Raw genomic sequence first — 23,966 nt, 5'->3', positions numbered from 1 at the left:
CCCTCCTCCCTCTCTCTCCTCCCTCCTCTCTTCCCTCTCCTCTCTCTCCTCTCTCTCTCTCTCCCTCCTCTCTCTCCCCCCTCCTTCCTCTCTCCCCCCTCTCTCTCTCCCCTCCCTCTCTCTCCCCCCCTCCTTCCTCTCTCCTCCTTCCTCCCTCCTCCCTCTCTCCTCTCCCTCCTCCCTCTCTCTCGCTCTCCCTCCCTCCTTTCTCTTCCCTCTCTCCTCCTTTTCCCTCCCTCCCTCTCTCCTCCCTCCTCACTTCCCTCTCTCCTCCTCCCTCTCTCCTCCTTCCTCCCTCCTCCCTCTCTCTCCTCCCTCCTCTCTTCCCTCTCCTCTCCCTCCTCCCTCTCTCTCCCTCCCTCCTTTCTCTTCCCTCTCTCCTCCTTTTCCCTCCCTCTCCCTCCCTCTCCTCTCTCCTCTCTTCCCTCTCTCCTTCTCCCTCCCTCTCTCCTTCTCCCTCCCTCTCCCTCCCTCCTCCCTCTCTCCTCCCTTCCCTCTCTCCTCTCTCTCTCCTCCCTCTCTCTCCCCTCTCCTCTCCCTCCTCCCTCTCTCTCTTCCCTCACTCCTCCTTTTCCCTCCCTCTCCCCTCTCTCCTCTCTTCCCTCTCTCCTCCTTCTCCCTCCCTCTCGCTCTCCTCCCTCTCTCTCTCCTCTCCTCCCTCTCTCTCCCTCCTCCTTCTCCCTCCCTCCCTCTCCTCCCTCTCTCTCTCCCTCTCCCTCCTCCCTCTCTCCTCTCCCTCTCCCTCCTCCCTCCCTCTCCTCCCTCTCTCTCTCCCTCTCCCTCCTCCCTCTCTCCTCCTTTAGTCTTCGTTGTCATTTCAGAACTAAAACTTATAATCAAAACATCTCATGAATGAAAGAAGCCTTTTGTTTGTTTAGTCTGTTTATTTGTTTTCACGTTTACAGAACACGTCCCACGAGTAAGAAACAGAAAAACTAATCAAATATTTCTTCATTTTTTTACAGCATGAGAAAACAAAATCATATTCATCTTTAAATATCTATATATCTTTGTATAGTTTAAACATTTAGTCGTTTACTCACAAGATTTCACCTCATTTACATAAACTTGGAGGGGGGAGGGGCAGTAATGAGCACATGCTGACAAACCGGAGGAAACAGAAATAAATACACCTGAAGAGCAGAGGAATGTTTTCATGGCTGAAGTTCTGCGGTTTATTATTTTGGGCAATTTTTTAATATATTTTTTTACTGAGTCTCGTCGGCGATAAATCTCTCCCCAAAAAAAATAAAGAAGAAGAAAAGTCGTCCGGCAGCTTTAAGATTGACATGATCTCAAAATAACAAGATGGCGGTAGTTTGCTGCACCGGGAGTAAAATAAATAAAAGTGTAGATTTGCAAGTAAATTTGCAAATTCTTGTGTTTTGTCAGCCGACGTGTAAACAAGACGCGCCGTAAACACAACAACAACAACAACAACAGCAGCGAGCGTCAGAGTTTAGACCATCGGAGCGTTTGGAAGTCAAAGCGAAATTGGAACGAGCAGCGACATCTGAAAAACTGTGTTTTCTTAAAGAGCCTGAACGCAACTCAAAAATCAATCAACGCCCGAGAGTGAAGAACGCAGAAGGTGCAGCATCGAACCGTCAGAACGTTGACCACGAATGAAATGACGACGGGAGGAGGAGGAGGAGGAGGAGGCTCAGAAGATGGGGATGTAGTTGTCGATCTTGGCGCGGTGCCGCTGGGCGATGCACTCGGCGATCCACACGATGTTCCTGCACTCCTGCTCCTTCAGCTTCACGTACGCGTAGAAGACGCTGAAGTGGAACTGGTTGAGGAAGGACAGCTTGTTCAGCTTCACCTGCAGGAGGAGGAGGAAGAGGAGGATGAAGAGGAGGAGGAGGGGGCAAACACCACAACGCCGCACTCCATTTGCTTATTGCAATTAATTTATACAATATAGCTTGTGTGTGTGTGTGTGTGTCACCTCGTGCTCAAAGAAACGGTCCTCCAGGGTTTTGTCTCCCGGGTTGCTGCCGGCTCCCTCAAACAGCAGCTTGTACTCCTGCAGACAGAATACCGGGACAGTGAGTGATGTCGTGAGATGTGATGGAGGAAGTCCGTCAGCGGGCTCTGAACTCACCGGGTAGAAGTCGGCGACGATCTTGACCTGCTCGTAGTCGTCGGCCCGCGCCAGCTGAGCGAGGCCTTCTGGGTAAAGCTTGCCGCAGTGGGGGAAGAGCTTGGCGCGGTCCTCCTTGGACAGCTCGGTGCCGAACGAGTTGATGGTGATGATGAAGGCTCTCCTGTCGGCCTCGAACTGCAGCGGAGACGGGAGGAAGTGCAGGTTAACCCTCTGAACCCCAGAACCCTTAATTATCGTCAGAGTTTCATCTTTCCCACGGTCCTCGAACACATCGCGTGACCAACTCTTCCATCGGAAAAAGCAACAGAAGTTTTAAGCTTAAGATTGTGATATAAGTGAGACCAGCAGTCATGTGACCACGATTCAGAGAGGAGAGAGGAGGTAGGAGAGGAGGAGAGGAGGTAGGAGAGAGGACAGAGGAGAGGAGAGGAGAGGAGAGAGCAGAGGAGAGGAGAGGAGAGCAGAGGAGAGGAGAGGAGAGGAGAGAGCAGAGGAGAGGAGAGGAGAGGAGAGGAGGTAGGAGAGAGGACAGAGGAGAGGAAAGGAGAGAGGAGAGAGGAGAGGAGAGGAGAGAGCAGAGGAGGAGAGAGGAGAGAGCAGAGGAGAGGAGAGGAGAGGAGAGGAGGTAGGAGAGAGGACAGAGGAGAGGAGAGAGCAGAGGAGAGGAGAGGAGAGAGCAGAGGAGAGGAGAGGAGAGGAGGTAGGAGAGAGGACAGGAGAGAGGAGAGAGGAGAGGAGAGAGCAGAGGAGGAGAGAGAGAGGAGGAGGATGGAAGTAGTTGGATCTCAATACAACCAGCAGGTGGAGCCGTCAACACTCGTGGACACTTCACCCAAATGTTGAATATAGAGATTTTCGGTGTTTGACCATTTTTGTCAAAGAAATTATTAAAGAAATTCAAATTTTTCCTTTTTTAATACTCTTGTTACTTATTGTTTTCACGGAATAAACCAACATCGCTCTAATATTCTTGTATGTAGCGAATAAATAAAGTTCTAAAATCTTTAAAATGCATTTGCAGCCAAGTGATCATCTTTTATGGATTACCTCCAGAATGGGACACATGGTGTCGGCCGTGGTTCCTCCGAGGTTGGAGCAGAACTTGTAGAACGCCTCCAGGTACGCCTGAGAGGAGACAGCAGCTCAGTTAAATGGATCTTTATTCATAGCGTCAAAACTGTCAATAATCACCAACATAATTTCAATCTTTTATCTTTAGATCTCTAATAATTGTAAATGTTCTGCCTGTTCTCCTCTTTCTTTAAGCACTCCCATGAATAAGTACGATCAGAACTATGAGGCGCTTTACCTTGTAAAGTGTGTTACGAATGATTTCGATGTTCATCTCGTCCAAGTCCTGCTCAGATATGCAGTCCTGGAAGAACGCAGCTGGAAAGAGAAGAAAGATTCACGTTTAGAAACGGGACGTCTCTGGCTCCCCCTGCTGTCCTGCAGGAGGTATTACAACCCACACAGCTCACGTGCTCAAGTCACCAGACTCACAGAAACAGATCTTTTTTTTTTTTTTTTAAACATAAGCTTCAAACCCTTTTTAGATATTTCCAAGCGTCTAAAAGAGCACCTCCGTTTTGATTAAAAACATCAGCGCGGGCGGACGGACCCGCCCCTTTAAACGGGGGTTACACACCCAGGGGCGTGTCCACCAGGATGGCGTTGTAAAGCTCGGCGGGGGTCTGGGCGATGTTCACCGCCTCCATCTGCTCGAAGCTGCCCAGCGGGTGGCACTTGGGCACCAGCTCGGCGATGGCCCGCTGGTGCAGGGTGCCGGTGATCAGCAGGATGACGTTGTCGATCATGTAGCTGTAGCTGGAGACACGAGGCGGGCGGAGACGCTCAGACACGCTTTAAACTTAAATAAACAGTTACATCCGGTACATTTTAGTAACACTTTTAATCACAATGTGAGCTTTTATCACTACGAAACCCGTCGTCACCTTTTATTTCAGTGTCATTGTAATGGATTCACAGGCAGGAACCACTTGGAAAAGTGTCCCTGCTGGTGCATTCAAGGACACTCAAGGACAACTGGACATCGGCATTTATTTCAACCCGAGACACAAACCATTAAACGGCGTTTACGTTTGCTTACGTCTTCTTTTTTATTTATTTCTCCAACGTCAGAACTTTCTTTACAGCAACAGTTCTCAGATGTCGGAGCACACTTGAATGCAGCACTGAGTTTCTGCTTGCAGGTGTAGTAGCACAAGATAACAAAGAAAATAAAAAAGGTGACTGAATAATCATTCTTATGGATTATAAAACTAAAAACCAACTGGGAACGTGCATGTTTCATAAAGCCGTCGTCAGTAACGACTTTAATTCGTCCACATCGGCGGTCTCAGGTTGTTGTGTAGGAACGCCGTGTGTCCATCCCCTCGGGCTGAATTTTGGGGGAAATGTATTCAACGTGCAGGACATTATTTAACAAGATGCAATGGAGCAGAAGACAATAACACCTTGAAGTCCTCGTGCAAAACGTCACTCAGGTAAATGACGAGTTGGAGCAGCTCACAACTGAATAAAATATGAGAATACACATTCGCTGCGCCTCTTTAAAAATCGCCACGAGAGAATGTTTTGGAGGCTCGAGGAGCCGCGTTCCTTACGTGATGAAGTCCATGAAGCTGGCCAGCGGCTCGTACGACTGGTTCCTCATGTGGCGGAACTCCACCACCATCTTCTCCTTCAGCTTGTCGTCGATGACGGAGACGGTGAGTGGAGACGCCTCGTTGGCCAGGAAGCTGCCATAGTCGGTGCTCTGCAGGTGGAGCTTCAGATCTGTAGGTGGAGGGGGGGGGGGGGGGGGGGGGGGGGGGGGGTATAATGACTTCTCCACCCACAGCTGTCTGCACGAGAACTACAATAATACTATAAAACCCTGCAGGTCACATGACTGCTGAACCCTTGAGCTCATCACTGGTACACTTTACCTTTATTCTACTTCCTGTTTACATATCTATCTGATATTATACATCTATAGTGCAGAGTATTCATTCGTATCACCACTGTTTGATACTTTACATTTTTAATACTTTTTCTTGTATTGTCGTACGCTGAATATCTTCTAATTTTTATTTGTGTGTTTTAAAAATATAATTCTCTTTTTTTTACAGGAGCAAAAACCTGAAGGGAGCCTGAGAACAAGACAAATACTGACTTAACACTTTAAATACTTGATGTCACTTTGAGAGAAGCAGAACTCAAAGAGGACGTCCGTTGTGATTAATCTTATTATTTAAATTGTTACGCTGTACGGTAATAAATGAAGCCGAAAAGTTGAAAATTCCTTTATGAATATTGTTTGGAAAATAGTCCAAAGTATTGCGGTGGTGGAACGCAGCCAGGTACGTTTATTTAATAACTGTACAAGTCTGCCACACGTGTATTTACATTGTTTTCTACTTTATAGTTTCACTACATTGAAAAAACACATAAACCTAGCGAATACATTAGAGGTTAATCTACCGAGCAGAATATAAAGTACATAAATATCCCTTTACCAGCTGCAACATGGAAGTGATGAACACTTTAAAGCATTTTAATAAGTATAATCTAATGATATATGATTCTGAAGTGTGCCATTGTGCATAATTGGTACTTTTACCTTTGATGCTGGTACTCGTGTACTTCGACTTAACACTATATGCAAGTACCATAATTTATACAATAATTAAGTACCATAATAAACTGGTGAGTGCCGGCGCTACTGCAATATTTAATGCAATAGTTTAAATAATAATAATTTCGCTTCCCCTTGAAAAAGGCCAGTTACATTTGAGCCGGTGTTACGGTCTATCAGGCGACCGTGTTAACCGGAGACTTCCAGCCGAATGAACGTCGTTTTCTTGGTTACGACAATTAAAAAAAGAAAATAATAATATTAGTTTTTCAATACAGTGTCAACCCCTGCTCATATACATCGTGTATATGATGTAACAATATACACAACGCGGCATTCACGAGCACGGCTAGCTTCCGTGTTCTCTTCCAGTCGCCGGTTAACACGGTCGCCTGTTACACCGTAACACCGGTTCGTTAGCTGTACCTAGCTAAGATTTAGAGGATGTCGAGCTTTAAAACGAAACGGATCTCGCTCGTTGTTTGACATGTAGTCGTTTCGTGTAGCCGTGCAGCTCGCAGACAATAGCGGGAGACAATAGCAGGAGACAATAGCAGGAGACAATAGCGGTGACGATGACTGGTGGGATTTAAAGCGACGTTATCGAGCTAGCTAGCTAGCTAGCTAGCTAGTTCTCAGACTGACAGCTTGGGTTAGCTCGAGTTAGCCGTTAGCTGCCCTCTGTTTCAACTCACCTTCCAGAGTCTCGCACTGCACCAGGTTTAAGTAATCCGCCTGGGACAGTATTCCGGCCTTGAACCCCCGGACCAGCCCCTCCAGGTAGCCGTTATCAACGTTGAAATAGAGCTCGGAGAAAGGCATCCTGGCTGACCGTCAGATCCGTCTGTCGAGCGTTAGGGTCAGCTGACTGGAGCACGTGACCGTCATCTGACCTGGCGTCTGCTCGTGCGTGCGTGTGAGGATTGCACAGTTTGCATTTTAGCCACTTCTTAGCCAGTCTTTTATTACTAGAACACAAACACATACATATATATTTAAATATACGTATATATGTATATGATTGTATACATGTATATATAAATATATATACCTATATGCAATCATATACATATATATACGTATATTTAAATAAATATATATATATGTGTGTGTGTGTGTGTACCATCATAAACATACATGCAGTGGTGTATAAAGTACCCAAAAGTAATACTTGAGTAAAAGTAAAGATACCTTACAGGAAAATGACTCCAGTAAAAGTAAAAGTCACCTCTGAGAATACTACTTGAGTAAACGTATTAAAGTATCTGATAATTACTGTACTTAAGTCTCAAAAGAAATGTTCTGATATTAAATGTACTTAAGTATTGAAAGTAAATGTACAAGTACATGCTGTTAATAAAAAAGCAAAGGGTCAACATTATGAAGTTTATTCTTTTAAGTGCTGTGGCACCATCATGACAAAGAGCTGCTGAACATAATTGGGTTGGCGGTGAGCCATCCAGGAGCATTAATGTTCATCATAATATATTGTACATGCGTATACTTTTGCATCTACTATGAACTTCTAGCGAACGTTAGCCTAACATACACCATGTGTAGCTAGTGAACGTTAGCCTAACATACACCATGTTTAGCTACATTAGAAGATCAGACACATGTCTCCACCCCTCCCCCACCAGTGATATACTCCAATCCGGTGTTGGTCTTCGTTACCACCATCGTTTGTTGCGGGAGTAGCAGGTGCTTCCATTTCTGCTTCCATCATGAAATCGGTCACCTACTCATGTAGCCGCTAGCTAAGTTAGCATCCTGGGCATCACTGGGAATCAAATGAACGCGGCTTTGGAATTGCCCAATAACGTGCTTAACCAATGTTGTAACTTCAAGCTAGCACCACTGAATCCACCTGCTTGTTGGAGTCTGTGTTCCACCACAGTCCCCAACGTTGGTCTCATGATTTGTTTTCTGAAGATAGATTTGTTTTTGTAGCGAGTAACAAAGGTTTCAGGGGAAATGTATCAGAGTCAAAGTATCAGTTTTCTTTTTGAAATGTAGCGAAGTAAAAGTGAAAGTCAACAGAAACATGAATAGTAAAGTAAAGTAAATATCCCCAAAAACGACTTAAGTACAGTAACAAAGTATTTCTATAAGAGAACATTCCTGATTCAGGAGAACATTCCTGATTCAGGAGAACATTCTAGATCCTCCTCAAACTGATCATCAGTCAACGTTCCACCGCTGTCACTTTATATACTTTAGAGACACTGTATACACTTTCATTTTTACACTTTCATTTTTTAAATTTATTTTTTGTCAATTTTTATTTCCTTTATTATTTAAATTCTTAAATGTAATATGTCCTGCTATTTTATTTTTTATTTTATTGTATGTTTGTAAAAAAAAATGTTTTGCTGCTGCGTCAAGAAATGTCCCTACTTACATAAAGTAAAATCTATTCTAATCTGGGTCAGGTTCATCATCCATGCCCGGGACACATTTAGCCTCAACGAACAGGTTGGACCGGTAAATGAATGTTTTGATAAAGGAAAGAGGACACACCCACACACACACACACCCACACACACACACACACACACACACACACACACACACACACACACACACACACACACAGCCTCAGAGAGTCTTTTCTTCAGTGTGAGTGCGGCCGGTAAGAATCTTAACCCCCAAACGTGAATATTGAGGCGTTCTCGTGGCGATCGTCCCCTGGAGGGTTAAAGGACTTCCTGAAGGAGTTACTCCGAAACATGAACATGTCTGAGGAGGAAGACGAGAGGTGAGATCGACTTCCTCTCTGTTTACCACCGTTGGTCTTCTCGGAGCTCTGAAATCCACTTGTTCTCTCCGTGTTGTGTTGAAGCCCCGTGAAGCAGGAGAGACCAGATCCACCTGGACCCAGCTGTGTGTCCCTGAAGAGCAGTGGGTCCATGTGGGAGCCAATCAGCTTCGAGAACGGAGGGCCGACTCTGGAGCCACGGTGAGAATTTGAAGCACAAATATGTTATTACATCATATAAGATCTGTTCAAAACAATAGAAATGAGGAGGAAGAAGTCGAGCTGCTCCGAGGGCAGTTCATGTTTGTTTATTAGAGTAAATCCAAAGTGGCAGAAACCAGAAAACGACTTTTACTTTAATTTAGTGCCACCAGGAGACGGCTTCTATTTTAACTTAGTGCCACCAGGAGACGGCTTTTATTTTAATTTAGTGCCACCAGGAGACGGCTTCTATTTTAACTTAGTGCCACCAGGAGACGGCTTCTATTTTAACTTAGTGCCACCAGGAGACGGCTTCTATTTTAATTTTACTTTTGCCGGGAGCAGAGCAGGTGGAGGCTCCGGAAGATGAACCTTCAGTTAGTGGTCAGCTGGAGCGAGTAGAGTTTTCTACTCCAGCTAACCGCTAACTGAAGGTCCTCCATCCTGCTCTCCTCCAGGCAAAGTGGTCTTCTGGAGGCCAGGAGGAGAAAAAACAAGACGTTCCTGGTTTCTGCCACTTTGATTTTAATCCAATAAACAAAACTATCAAAGCGTACACAGAGTGTGTCACAGCTTTAAAGAGACCGTGAGGTGGATTTTAAGTTCAGTCCATGACCTAGAATTTGAATGTTGAATGTCCGTGTTGTGTTGAAGCCCCGTGAAGCAGGAGAGACCAGATCCACCTGGACCCAGCTGTGTGTCCCTGAAGAGCAGTGGGTCCATGTGGGAGCCAATCAGCTTCGAGAACGGAGGGCCGACTCTGGAGCCACGGTGAGAATTTGAAGCACAAATATGTTATTACATCATATAAGATCTGTTCAAAACAATAGAAATGAGGAGGAAGAAGTCGAGCTGCTCCGAGGGCAGTTCATGTTTGTTTATTAGAGTAAATCCAAAGTGGCAGAAACCAGAAAACGACTTTTACTTTAATTTAGTGCCACCAGGAGACGGCTTCTATTTTAATTTAGTGCCACCAGGAGACGGCTTCTATTTTAACTTAGTGCCACCAGGAGACGGCTTCTATTTTAATTTAGTGCCACCAGGAGACGGCTTTATTTTAATTTAGTGCCACCAGGAGACGGCTTTTATTTTAATTTAGTGCCACCAGGAGACGGCTTCTATTTTAACTTAGTGCCACCAGGAGACGGCTTCTGTTTTAACTTAGTGCCACCAGGAGACGGCTTCTATTTTAACTTAGTGCCACCAGGAGACGGCTTCTATTTTTAATTTAGTGCCACCAGGAGACGGCTTCTGTTTTAACTTAGTGCCACCAGGAGACGGCTTTTATTTTTAATTTAGTGCCACCAGGAGACGGCTTCTATTTTAACTTAGTGCCACCAGGAGACGGCTTTTATTTTTAATTTAGTGCCACCAGGAGACGGCTTCTATTTTAATTTAGTGCCACCAGGAGACGGCTTTATTTTAATTTAGTGCCACCAGGAGACGGCTTTTATTTTAATTTAGTGCCACCAGGAGACGGCTTCTATTTTAACTTAGTGCCACCAGGAGACGGCTTCTATTTTAATTTAGTGCCACCAGGAGACGGCTTTTATTTTTAATTTAGTGCCACCAGGAGACGGCTTTTATTTTTAATTTAGTGCCACCAGGAGACGGCTTCTGTTTTAACTTAGTGCCACCAGGAGACGGCTTTTATTTTTAATTTAGTGCCACCAGGAGACGGCTTCTATTTTAACTTAGTGCCACCAGGAGACGGCTTTTATTTTTAATTTAGTGCCACCAGGAGACGGCTTCTATTTTAATTTAGTGCCACCAGGAGACGGCTTTATTTTAATTTAGTGCCACCAGGAGACGGCTTTTATTTTAATTTAGTGCCACCAGGAGACGGCTTCTATTTTAACTTAGTGCCACCAGGAGACGGCTTCTATTTTAATTTAGTGCCACCAGGAGACGGCTTTTATTTTTAATTTAGTGCCACCAGGAGACGGCTTCTGTTTTAACTTAGTGCCACCAGGAGACGGCTTTTATTTTTAATTTAGTGCCACCAGGAGACGGCTTCTGTTTTAACTTAGTGCCACCAGGAGACGGCTTTTATTTTTAATTTAGTGCCACCAGGAGACGGCTTCTATTTTAACTTAGTGCCACCAGGAGACGACTTCTATTTTAATTTAGTGCCACCAGGAGACGACTTCTATTTTAATTTAGTGCCACCAGGAGACGGCTTCTATTTTAATTTAGTGCCACCAGGAGACGGCTTCTATTTTAACTTAGTGCCACCAGGAGACGGCTTCTATTTTAACTTAGTGCCACCAGGAGACGGCTTCTATTTTAACTTAGTGCCACCAGGAGACGGCTTCTGTTTTAACTTAGTGCCACCAGGAGACGGCTTCTGTTTTAACTTAGTGCCACCAGGAGACGGCTTCTATTTTAATTTAGTGCCACCAGGAGACGGCTTTTATTTTTAATTTAGTGCCACCAGGAGACGACTTCTATTTTAATTTAGTGCCACCAGGAGACGGCTTCTATTTTAACTTAGTGCCACCAGGAGACGGCTTCTATTTTAATTTTACTTTTGCCGGGAGCAGAGCAGGTGGAGGCTCCGGAAGATGAACCTTCAGTTAGTGGTCAGCTGGAGCGAGTAGAGTTTTCTACTCCAGCTAACCGCTAACTGAAGGTCCTCCATCCTGCTCTCCTCCAGGCAAAGTGGTCTTCTGGAGGCCAGGAGGAGAAAAAACAAGACGTTCCTGGTTTCTGCCACTTTGATTTTAATCCAATAAACAAAACTATCAAAGCGTACACAGAGTGTGTCACAGCTTTAAAGAGACCGTGAGGTGGATTTTAAGTTCAGTCCATGACCTAGAATTTGAATGTTGAATGTCCGTGTTGTGTTGAAGCCCCGTGAAGCAGGAGAGACCAGATCCACCTGGACCCAGCTGTGTGTCCCTGAAGAGCAGTGGGTCCATGTGGGAGCCAATCAGCTTCGAGAACGGAGGGCCGACTCTGGAGCCACGGTGAGAATTTGAAGCACAAATATGTTATTACATCATATAAGATCTGTTCAAAACAATAGAAATGAGGAGGAAGAAGTCGAGCTGCTCCGAGGGCAGTTCATGTTTGTTTATTAGAGTAAATCCAAAGTGGCAGAAACCAGAAAACGACTTTTACTTTAATTTAGTGCCACCAGGAGACGGCTTCTATTTTAATTTAGTGCCACCAGGAGACGGCTTCTATTTTAATTTAGTGCCACCAGGAGACGGCTTCTATTTTAATTTAGTGCCACCAGGAGACGGCTTCTATTTTAATTTAGTGCCACCAGGAGACGGCTTTATTTTAATTTAGTGCCACCAGGAGACGGCTTCTATTTTAATTTAGTGCCACCAGGAGACGGCTTTATTTTAATTTAGTGCCACCAGGAGACGGCTTCTATTTTAACTTAGTGCCACCAGGAGACGGCTTCTATTTTAATTTAGTGCCACCAGGAGACGGCTTTATTTTAATTTAGTGCCACCAGGAGACGGCTTCTATTTTAATTTAGTGCCACCAGGAGACGGCTTCTATTTTAACTTAGTGCCACCAGGAGACGGCTTTTATTTTTAATTTAGTGCCACCAGGAGACGACTTCTATTTTAATTTAGTGCCACCAGGAGACGGCTTCTGTTTTAATTTAGTGCCACCAGGAGACGGCTTCTATTTTAATTTAGTGCCACCAGGAGACGGCTTCTATTTTAACTTAGTGCCACCAGGAGACGGCTTCTATTTTAACTTAGTGCCACCAGGAGACGGCTTCTATTTTAATTTAGTGCCACCAGGAGACGGCTTCTATTTTAATTTAGTGCCACCAGGAGACGGCTTCTGTTTTAACTTAGTGCCACCAGGAGACGGCTTCTGTTTTAACTTAGTGCCACCAGGAGACGGCTTTTATTTTTAATTTAGTGCCACCAGGAGACGGCTTCTATTTTAACTTAGTGCCACCAGGAGACGGCTTCTATTTTAACTTAGTGCCACCAGGAGACGGCTTCTATTTTAACTTAGTGCCACCAGGAGACGGCTTCTGTTTTAACTTAGTGCCACCAGGAGACGGCTTCTATTTTAACTTAGTGCCACCAGGAGACGGCTTCTATTTTAACTTAGTGCCACCAGGAGACGGCTTCTATTTTAATTTAGTGCCACCAGGAGACGGCTTTTATTTTTAATTTAGTGCCACCAGGAGACGACTTCTATTTTAATTTAGTGCCACCAGGAGACGGCTTCTATTTTAACTTAGTGCCACCAGGAGACGGCTTCTATTTTAATTTTACTTTTGCCGGGAGCAGAGCAGGTGGAGGCTCCGGAAGATGAACCTTCAGTTAGTGGTCAGCTGGAGCGAGTAGAGTTTTCTACTCCAGCTAACCGCTAACTGAAGGTCCTCCATCCTGCTCTCCTCCAGGCAAAGTGGTCTTCTGGAGGCCAGGAGGAGAAAAAACAAGACGTTCCTGGTTTCTGCCACTTTGATTTTAATCCAATAAACAAAACTATCAAAGCGTACACAGAGTGTGTCACAGCTTTAAAGAGACCGTGAGGTGGATTTTAAGTTCAGTCCATGACCTAGAATTTGAATGTTGAATGTCCGTGTTGTGTTGAAGCCCCGTGAAGCAGGAGAGACCAGATCCACCTGGACCCAGCTGTGTGTCCCTGAAGAGCAGTGGGTCCATGTGGGAGCCAATCAGCTTCGAGAACGGAGGGCCGACTCTGGAGCCACGGTGAGAATTTGAAGCACAAATATGTTATTACATCATATAAGATCTGTTCAAAACAATAGAAATGAGGAGGAAGAAGTCGAGCTGCTCCGAGGGCAGTTCATGTTTGTTTATTAGAGTAAATCCAAAGTGGCAGAAACCAGAAAACGACTTTTACTTTAATTTAGTGCCACCAGGAGACGGCTTCTATTTTAATTTAGTGCCACCAGGAGACGGCTTCTATTTTAATTTAGTGCCACCAGGAGACGGCTTCTATTTTAATTTAGTGCCACCAGGAGACGGCTTCTATTTTAATTTAGTGCCACCAGGAGACGGCTTTATTTTAATTTAGTGCCACCAGGAGACGGCTTCTATTTTAATTTAGTGCCACCAGGAGACGGCTTTATTTTAATTTAGTGCCACCAGGAGACGGCTTCTATTTTAACTTAGTGCCACCAGGAGACGGCTTCTATTTTAATTTAGTGCCACCAGGAGACGGCTTTATTTTAATTTAGTGCCACCAGGAGACGGCTTCTATTTTAATTTAGTGCCACCAGGAGACGGCTTCTATTTTAACTTAGTGCCACCAGGAGACGGCTTTTATTTTTAATTTAGTGCCACCAGGAGACGACTTCTATTTTAATTTAGTGCCACCAGGAGACGGCTTCTGTTTTAATTTAGTGCCACCAGGAGACGGCTTCTATTTTAATTTAGTGCCACCAGGAGACGGCTTCTATTTTAACTTAGTGCCACCAGGAGACGGCTTCTATTTTAACTTAGTGCCACCAGGAGACGGCTTCTATTTTAATTTAGTGCCACCAGGAGACGGCTTCTATTTTAATTTAGTGCCACCAGGAGACGGCTTCTGTTTTAACTTAGTGCCACCAGGAGACGGCTTCTGTTTTAACTTAGTGCCACCAGGAGACGGCTTTTATTTTTAATTTAGTGCCACCAGGAGACGGCTTCTATTTTAACTTAGTGCCACCAGGAGACGGCTTCTATTTTAACTTAGTGCCACCAGGAGACGGCTTCTATTTTAACTTAGTGCCACCAGGAGACGGCTTCTGTTTTAACTTAGTGCCACCAGGAGACGGCTTCTATTTTAACTTAGTGCCACCAGGAGACGGCTTCTATTTTAATTTAGTGCCACCAGGAGACGGCTTTTACTTTAACTTAGTGCCACCAGGAGACGGCTTCTATTTTAATTTAGTGCCACCAGGAGACGGCTTTTACTTTAACTTAGTGCCACCAGGAGACGGCTTTTATTTTAATTTTACTTTTGCCGGGAGCAGAGCAGGTGGAGGCTCCGGAAGATGAACCTTCAGTTAGTGGTCAGCTGGAGCGAGTAGAGTTTTCTACTCCAGCTAACCGCTAACTGAAGGTCCTCCATCCTGCTCTCCTCCAGGCAAAGTGGTCTTCTGGAGGCCGGGAGGAGAAAAAACAAGACGTTCCTGGTTTCTGCCACTTTGATTTTAATCCAATAAACAAAACTATCAAAGCGTACACAGAGTGTGTCACAGCTTTAAAGAGACCGTGAGGTGGATTTTAAGTTCAGTCCATGACCTAGAATTTGAATGTTGAATGTCCGTGTTGTGTTGAAGCCCCGTGAAGCAGGAGAGACCAGATCCACCTGGACCCAGCTGTGTGTCCCTGAAGAGCAGTGGGTCCATGTGGGAGCCAATCAGCTTCGAGAACGGAGGGCCGACTCTGGAGCCACGGTGAGAATCTAGAGCATGAGCATGTTACCTCAGTTGATGTTTCATGGTGATCTAGTTCAAATGTTTTAGCCCATTCACCTGTAGATGGAGTCTCTCCCCTTAAAATAACCTGTGATAGCTCACATGTATAATAATAATAATATATAATAGAAAAAAAAAATGTAACACTCATTTTAATTTACCTTAAAATAACTGAAATAACTACTTTCAGCCTGCTTTCATACATTTTGAGGATTGGTACACAACACCTGCATTCTTCAATCAGGTGACTTCAAGGAAATCTTTGTAGTCGGTTACTGGAAGTTACCTGGCGTTCAGTCAACATTCCTCAGAGAAGCATGTGTGTGTGTGTGTGTGTTTGTGTGTGTGTGTGTGTGTGTGTTCTGGTCCACAGGCCTCACAGGAAGAGGTCCGAGGTTCTGAGTGGACGTCCTGACCTGAAGCATCATGAAAACCTGGACTCTGTGTTCGAGGTTTGATTTAAAAACACACTTCAGATGAACTAGGGGCGACTGAACTGCCTTCGTCTGTCACTCAGAGCCATCTTCAGTCTGGAAAACCTCATGCAGTCAAACCTGTTAGAACACATTATGACGGCTCACTCATGTGATACACTTCATAACAGTTAAAATATCTGCTGCAGGTGTGACATGATGTATCCAGTCAGCTGTGAAACAACAGAGGGTATTTGGGCTGCCCTGAGGGAAACAATATGCAATAATACATAAAACATTTATGTTTATAGATTTATACATTTTTACCCAATTGGGCCAAAGGAACAAGTTGTGAACAAAAGCTTGGTGTAGCATCACCTTTGAGATGGTGGTGAACTTATTGGCATAAATTGGCTTATTTACGGAGAGACATGATCGTTCAGTTGGAGTTAAATGTTTTCAGTCACTCTCTTTTAGGTCCGTTTTTGGTCTCCACCAACTTCTGAGAAACATATTCAATTCAGTTTATTTTGTATGAGTTAAGATGTAAATTCATCCATAAGGAGAGAGAGAAGAGGAGAGAGGTGCTCAGTGTATCCTAAAACATCCCCCAGCAGCCTATAAGCCTATAGCAGCATATCAAGGGGCTCGACCAGGGCAAACCTGATTCAGCCCTAACTATAAGCACTATCAAACAGGAAAGTCTTAAGTCTATTCTTGAATGAGGTGACTGTGTCTGCCTCCCGGACTGAAAGTGGAAGCTGGTTCCATAAAAGAGGAGCTTAATAACTGAAGGCTCTGGCTCCCATCCTACTTTTTAGGACTCTAGGAACCACAAGTAGCCCCGCATTTAGTGAGCGCAGCTCTCTAGTGGGGCAATATGGTACTACAAGCTCCTTAAGATATGAAGGTGCATCACCAATCAAGGCTTTGTAGGTGAGGAGAAGAATTTTAAATGTGATTCTTGATTTTACAGGGAGCCAGTGCAGAGCAGCTAATACAGGAGTCATGTGATCTCTTTTCTTAGTTTGTGAGTACACGAGCTGCAGCATTCTGGATCAACTGGAGGGACTTAAGAGACTTATTAGAGCAGCCTGATAATAAGGAGTTGCAGTAATCTAGTCTGGAAGTAACAAATGCGTGAACCAGCTTTTCTGCATCTTTTTGAGACAAGATGTGCCTGATTTTTGAAATGTTACATAGATGAAAAAATGCAATCCTTGAGATTTGCTTAACGTGGGAGTTAAAGGACAAGTCTCGGTCAAAGATAACTAGAGATTCTTTACAGTGGTGTTGGATGCCAGGGAAATGCCATCTACAGAAACCACATCACCAGATACTTGATCTCTGAGGTGTTCAGGGCCAGTAAAATAACTTCAGTTTTGTCTGAGTTTAACATCAGGAAGTTGCAGGTCATCCATGTTTTTATGTCTTTAAGACATTCTTGAATTTTAGCGAGCTGGTTGGTCTCCTCTGGTTTGATCGATAGATATAATTGAGTATCGTCTGCATAGCAATGAAAGTTTATGGAGTGTTTCCTGATAATATTGCCCAAAGGAAGCATATATAAGGTAAATAAAATTGGTCCAAGCACAGAACCTTGTGGAACTCCATGATAAACGTTGGTGGTCATTGAGGCTTCATCGTTTACAAATACAAACTGAGATCGATCTGATAAATAGGATTTAAACCAACTTAGTGCGGTACCTGAAATGCCAATCGACTGATCCAGTCTCTGTAATAGGATGTCATGATCAATGGTGTCGAACGCAGCACTAAGGTCTAACAAGACCAGTACAGAGTTGAGTCCTTTATCAGCACTAAGGTCTAACAAGACCAGTACAGAGATGAGTCCTTTATCAGCACTAAGGTCTAACAAGACCAGTACAGAGATGAGTCCTTTATCAGCACTAAGGTCTAACAAGACAAGTACAGAGATGAGTCCTTTATCAGCACTAAGGTCTAACAAGACCAGTACAGAGAGGAGTCCTTTATCAGCACTAAGGTCTAACAAAACCAGTACAGAGATCAGTCCTTTATCAGCACTAAGGTCTAACAAGACCAGTACAGAGATGAGTCCTTTATCAGCACTAAGGTCTAACAAGACCAGTACAGAGAGGAGTCCTTTATCTGATGCAATTAGGAATTAGTCATTTGTAATCTTCACCAGTGCTGTCTCTGTGGTGTTTTCTAAATCCTGACTGAAAGTCCTCAAATAAACTATTCTGATTTAGAAAGTCACACAACTGATTTGCGACTACTTTCTCAAGGATCTTAAAGAGGAAGGGAAGGTTAGAGATTGGTCTGTAGTTAGCCAACACAGTCTCTATATAGTTAAGGTTAAGGGTGGGCAACTGCTCGAATGAAAGTGCAGAGAAGGGTGGAAGACTACAACTCTGCTTCTGCTTCCTGATCTGAACTCTGGGTCATGGATTAAGTCCGCTAATCAACTTCGCCATGTTCGCAGAAATGAGACGCGCTCCATCCCAAGTGGGATGAATGCCGTCTCGACTCATCAGATCAGGCTTTTCCCAGAAAGTCTGCCAGTTATCTATGTAGCCCACATTGTTTGCTGGGCACCACCTGGACAACCAGCGGTTGAATGACAACATGCGGCTATACATGTCATCATTGATCAGATTGGGGAGAGGGCCAGAGAAAACTACGGTGTGCGACATTGTCTTGGCATAAGTACACACCGATTCCACATTAATTTTAGTGACCTCCGACCGCCGCAGTCGGGAGTCATTACCGCCGGCGTGTATTATAATCTTACTGTAACTACGCTCATCTTTAGCCAGCAGTTTTAAACAAGATTCAATGTCGCCCGCTCTGGCCCCCGGGATGCATATGACTATGATGGCTTCCCTATCTTCACGTTTCTGACTATGGAGCTACCTATAACCAGAGTGGGTTTCTCAGTGGGTGCGTCGCTGAGTGGGGAAAACCGGTTTGAAACGTGAAGAGGTTGATGGTGCTCAGTGAGCTTCTGTTTAGACTTATTATTCCGTGGAACAGTTACCCAGCTATCCGGCTGCTCGGGGGCTGCTAGGGAACAACTAGCAGAAGCTACGTCTGGTTGGTCCGCACCGGCTACGGTTGGGGGCAGGCTAACTACTGTAGCTAACGTCTGAGCTTCGATGGTGCGAAGCCGTGCATCTAACCCACTTAGAACTGCCTCCAACCTAGTAAATGAACTACACTTGTTGCATGTACCGTTATCATTAAGAGAGGCAGAGGAATATCTATACATGAGACACTCTGAGCAAGAGAGATCAGAAGGGGGAGAGGAGGACGCCATCGCTAGCTGCTAAGCTGGCAACCGAAAGTGATGCAATACGCTTACCGGAAGAGAGAGATGATGCGTTCAGGAGACTACAATATCTAGCTCTTTAGCTGAAAACAGCTGCCTCCTGCAGCCCAAAAACAACTCTGTAAAAGCAATGAAAGGGAACTGAAGAAGCTCATTCATGGGCTGCAAAACCAGATCAATGACACGCTAAACCTTTTTTTATGTTTAAGTTTCAAGTTCTGCATGGTACCAAAAGAATAGCAATGGGTCAGAGGAAAAGGTTTGATAAGCTATTGATGAAAACAGTCTTTGTGTTACTGTTTTGAGATGAGTCAGCTTTCAGCTGTCAGGTGGGTATGATGTTTGTTTCCATCATTGTGAGAACATTTTAAATGAATACTTTTTACTCTTCCAGCTTCTTGAAGAAAACATTGTGACTTTTGTGAAGAACGAGCTCAAGAAACTCAAGAAGGTTCTGGATCCAAAAGATCCACAATTATTAGAGGAACTGAAAGAAGATGATGAAGTTGTGGGTGGTGAAGATGAAGATGAAGAGCAGAGAAACAGCAACAGAAACGCGATTCTGAAACTCTCGCTGAACTTCCTCAGGAACATGAAGGAGAAGCAGCTGGCTGACTCTCTGCATAGCAGTAAGATGTTTTTATGAATTACATACTGATTCTGGAAATATGGGCCTTTTTCTATTGGATCTATGAACTCCAGATCTTAACCTACATTAGCTTAATGTCTGAATAAGTGGTTCAAAATGGGAGCTTGATGATGCTGGATTGGATTCCTGAATAAAGTAGTTTTCATTATGCATCATTATTCCAAATTAAGGTCATTTGTGATTAGCAGAACCAGAGTCTTAAGGAATGTATGCATTCATCAAAAGGTGTCATTTCACATATTTACTACAACAGCCATTGACCATCTGACCTGTTTCTTCCTCAGAAACTCACGCTGCGATCTGCCAACGTAAACTAAAGTCTAAACTGAAGGACAAGTTTCAGTGTTTGTTTGAAGGAATTGCTAAAGCAGGAAACCCAACACTTGTGAATCAGATCTACACAACACTCTACATGACGGAGGGTGGAGAGGTCAACGAGCAACACGAGGTCAGACAGATAGAAGCAACGTCCCAAAAAACCGCAGGTTCAGAAAGAACAATCAGATGTGAGGATATATTTAAACCTTTACCCGGAAGAGATGAACCAGTCAGAACTCTGGTGACAAAGGGAGTGGCCGGCATCGGGAAAACTGTCCTAACGCAGAAGTACATCCTGGACTGGGCTGAAGACAAAGCCAACAACAATATGCAGTTCGTCTTTCCATTCTGTTTCCGAGAGCTCAATTTGCTGAGAGCAAAAAAATACAGTTTGGTGGAACTTCTTCATCAACACTTTCCTGAAACCAAAGAAGCAGGAATCTGCAGGTTTGAAAAGTTCCAGGTTGTTTTCATCTTTGACGGTCTGGACGAGTGTCGACTTCCTCTGGACTTCCACAACAACGAGGTCCTGACTGACGTTACAGAGTCCACCTCGGTGGATGTGCTGCTGACAAACCTTATCAGAGGTAACCTGCTTCCCTTTGCTCGCCTCTGGATAACCACAAGACCTGCAGCGGCCAATCAGATCCCTCCTGAATGCGTTGACATGGTGACGGAGGTGAGAGGGTTCAGTGACCCACAGAAGGAGGAGTACTTCAGGAAGAGATTCAGAGACAATGACCACGCCGGCAGGCTCATCTCCCACATCGAGGCGTCGCGAAGCCTCCACAACATGTGCCACATCCCGGTCTTCTGCTGGATCACGGCTACAGTCCTGGACCACGTGTTGAGACTCAGAGATAGAGCAGAGCTACCCAAGACCTTGACGGAGATGTACATCCACTTCCTGGTGGTTCAGACCAAACAACAGAACGCAAAGTATCACGGAGGTGTGGCGGCCGATCCCGTCTGGAACACAGAGACCAAGAAGACCATTCTCACTCTGGGAAAACTGGCTTTCGAGCAGCTGGAGAAAGGAAACCTTATCTTCTATGAAGCGGACCTGAGAGAATTTGGCATTGACCTAGAAGCCGTCTCCGTACACTCTGGACTATTCACGGAGATCCTCAAAGACGAGCGTGGGCTGAGCCAGGAAAAGGTATTCTGCTTTGTCCATCTGAGCGTTCAGGAGTTCCTGGCTGCACTTTATGTCTTCCTGACGTTCATCAACACCGGCATCAATCCACTGAGAAAAGGAAATCAGTTCAACTCAGTACGGCTTGCGCCATTACAACTAGATAACCACATTAGCCTCCTCTGCCAGAGGGCAGTGGACAAAGCTTTAGAGAGTCCACATGGACATATGGACTTGTTCGTCCGCTTCCTCCTGGGTCTTTCACTGAAGACCAATCAGACTCTCCTACGAGGCCTGCTGAAGACGACAGGAAGTAAACACAAAGTCAAAAAGATTTTAGTCCAGTACATCAAGAAGAAGATCAAGGACAGTCCGTCTCCAGAGAAGAGCATCAATCTGTTCCACTGTCTGAATGAGCTGGATGACCGTTCTCTAGTGGATGAGATCCAACAGTACCTGAGATCAGGACGTCTCCCTGAAAACAAACTCTCTCCCTCTCAGTGGTCAGCACTCGTCTTCATCCTGCTGACATCACAAAAGGATCTAGACGTGTTTGATCTGAGGAAATTCTCAGCTTCAGAGGAGGGTTTCCTGAAGCTGCTGCCAGTGGCCAAAGCATCCAAAACAGCCCTGTAGGTGTACTGATACATGGAAGCATTAAATGTGTTGCTCATCATTTCTGTGGCAAAAATCTAACTACATTTTCTTCTTCAGGCTGAGTGGCTGTAACCTCTCGTGGAAAAGCTGTGAAGCTCTGGCCTCAGTTTTAATCTCCAAGAACTGTAGTCTGAGAGAGCTGGACATGAGTAACAATGACCTGCAGGATTCAGGCATACAGCTGCTCTCAGCTGGACTCGGGAGTCCACTCTGTAGACTGGAGGTTCTCAGGTCAGTCTTTGCTGAATAGGTTAAGATTTGAAGGGATTAATAACCATCATTCAGATTCACAATATTCAGCAAGATTACTTAACTCTAACACAAAGATGTAGGACCAACTGACCCTTTGCTAAGTCTTGTCCTCTAAACATAAGAGGAATCATGACATCTCCAAGGGTCTGACTTATTGATTAATGCAGGCGTACTTATTGATTAATAATGATGGTGTACCCTTTTATTATGTTTTTGTAGGCTTTCCGACTGCCAGGTCACAGAGAAAGGCTGTACTCTTCTGGCTTCAGCTCTCAAGGCCAACCCCTCCCATCTGAGAGAGCTGGACCTGAGCTTCAACCACCCTGAAGACTCGGGAGTGACGCTACTGTCTGCTGGACTGGATGACCCCAGCTGGAAACTAGAGACACTCAAGTAACAAATAGATTATATAATTGTGGAGATACATTATGGTTGTTGTACATTTGTGCATTCACACCTGAACTGCTTGTAAAGTACGGTTCATTTAGACAGGTGAAAAAGCTAAGGCGAGGCCAAATAACCGAACCGAGACTAAAAAGGTGGCTCTCGATCTGCTTCCAAGCTGAACTTGTCCGTCTGTACAATTTCATGTTTTTTTTCCTTTGCCCGAACCAAACGAACCCAACTAGAGGTGTGAAACCAAACTTAGTGTCTGTATTGAATCACCATTCTCTACCTCTTCCACAGGGTTGAACATTGTGGAAAGCTTCGCCTGAACCCACCACCTCTTCGGTGTAAGTTAAACTCTTCTAGTGTCACTGATCTGGTTGACTAAAACCTCCCTTTCTTGCCGAGAATAAGATGAGATTTAAATTGACCTCCAATGTGTGTACGGTAAATATAAAACTACAACAAGGAGCATTAGCTTAGCATGAAGACTGGTTGTGTCGAAAGGTAATCAACAAGTTACATTTCTACTAATCAGAAGCAAGTGGCATCAACATCGAACCAACATGGAAGCTGAATCAGTGGTTTTAGAGGGCCGTCCCCTTAAGGCTGTTTCTGTGTCTTATGTCCTCCATTAGATTTCCGTGAGCTTTCTCTGGACCCCAACACGGCCGCCCGAAACCTCTTCCTGTCTGACGACAACAGACGAGTGATAGTGGTGAAAGAGAAGCAGCCGTATCCCGATCATCCGGAGAGATTCGACAGCTGGAGACAGCTGCTGTGCAGAGAAGGTCTGACTGGGCGCTGTTACTGGGAGGTCCGGTGGAAAGGGAGGGCTCACATTGGAGTGTCGTACAGAGTCTTTAACATGAGAGGAGACAGTGACGACTGCTGTATTGGATGGAACGATCGGTCCTGGAGTCTGTTGTGCTCCCCTCGCAGTTACACGGCCTGGCACAACAACCACCCAGAAGACGTAGCCGCTGTCCCGTCGTCTGACCGAGTCGCGGTGTATCTGGACTGGCCCGCCGGCACCCTGTCCTTCTACCTTCTCCCCTCCGTTGTCTCTTCGGCCAAACAGATCCACCTCTACACCTTCAAATGCACCTTCACCGAACCCGTCTACCCTGCGTTTGGGTTCGGACGAATGAGCGAGCTCGAGTCCGAGTCCTCACCGTCCTCCATTTTACTGTCGCAGATGGAAGAGTAAATGTGTCTTCCTGTGTCGAGCGGCGGTTCTTAAACAGGGGAAGACTAAAGTCCTGAAAGAGCGCGTTCTAGGAGCCTTCAATGAGAATGAGTCGTTTTTCACGCTACTTCTGCGTTGCTGAGCTCGTCATGTATTTCCACTCTATGTGCTTTGTATCTAACTGAAAAAGAAGAACATGTACGTGCATGTGTGTGTTATATGCATGTGTATATACTGTACATGCATGTGTGTGTCTTATATGCATGTGTATATACTGTACATGCATGTGTGTGTGTCTTATATGCATGTATATGGGTTTCCAGGGGCACAGTAGTTAGAAATAGTGCATAAAATTATTCGCTAATTTGAGAAATTATGACACGTTATATTTATTGTTGTTGTTCTCTGTAGTTTGTATAGTTTTACTCAAAACAAACTTATCATAATGTCTTTCTTTTCTGTAACATTTAATGTCACAAATGTGTATTTCATTTGAAAACTAATGTGAATTAAAGATTCAACCACACTGAAA

At 44.7% G+C, this 23,966-nt stretch overlaps 2 protein-coding genes across 3 annotated transcripts; one reads left to right on the top strand and one right to left on the bottom strand.

Annotated features, from left to right (window-relative positions):
• Nucleotides 1-1,147: 1,147 nt before the first annotated feature.
• Nucleotides 1,148-6,642, bottom strand: atp6v0d1 (ATPase H+ transporting V0 subunit d1). The gene is made up of 8 exons (XM_034529768.1): nucleotides 6,446-6,642; nucleotides 4,738-4,909; nucleotides 3,759-3,937; nucleotides 3,420-3,499; nucleotides 3,158-3,235; nucleotides 2,108-2,284; nucleotides 1,952-2,029; nucleotides 1,148-1,825 (listed from the first exon to the last, which is right to left on the bottom strand). The coding sequence occupies exons 1-8, from the start codon at nucleotides 6,570-6,572 to the stop codon at nucleotides 1,664-1,666; spliced, it is 1,053 nt and encodes a 350-aa protein (XP_034385659.1). The 5' UTR covers nucleotides 6,573-6,642; the 3' UTR covers nucleotides 1,148-1,663.
• A 1,754-nt stretch (nucleotides 6,643-8,396) lies between these two features.
• Nucleotides 8,397-23,966, top strand: LOC117728811 (NLR family CARD domain-containing protein 3-like). 2 transcript variants are annotated; one of them, XM_034529692.1, is made up of 13 exons: nucleotides 8,397-8,508; nucleotides 8,593-8,709; nucleotides 9,364-9,480; nucleotides 11,562-11,678; nucleotides 13,290-13,406; nucleotides 14,984-15,100; nucleotides 15,495-15,573; nucleotides 19,242-19,476; nucleotides 19,781-21,581; nucleotides 21,664-21,837; nucleotides 22,078-22,251; nucleotides 22,546-22,592; nucleotides 22,884-23,966. In XM_034529692.1, the coding sequence occupies exons 1-13, from the start codon at nucleotides 8,480-8,482 to the stop codon at nucleotides 23,453-23,455; spliced, it is 3,696 nt and encodes a 1,231-aa protein (XP_034385583.1). In that variant the 5' UTR covers nucleotides 8,397-8,479; the 3' UTR covers nucleotides 23,456-23,966. The 2 variants fall into 2 exon arrangements, with proteins under 2 accessions (XP_034385583.1, XP_034385584.1); XM_034529693.1 differs by lacking the exon at nucleotides 14,984-15,100.

Source organism: Cyclopterus lumpus, chromosome 3 (assembly GCF_009769545.1).
Source record: "Cyclopterus lumpus isolate fCycLum1 chromosome 3, fCycLum1.pri, whole genome shotgun sequence".
In the NCBI taxonomy this organism is placed as follows: Eukaryota; Metazoa; Chordata; class Actinopteri; order Perciformes; family Cyclopteridae; genus Cyclopterus; species Cyclopterus lumpus.
Note: the sequence above shows the minus strand (reverse complement) of the source record. Positions and strands in the feature narration are given on the sequence as shown.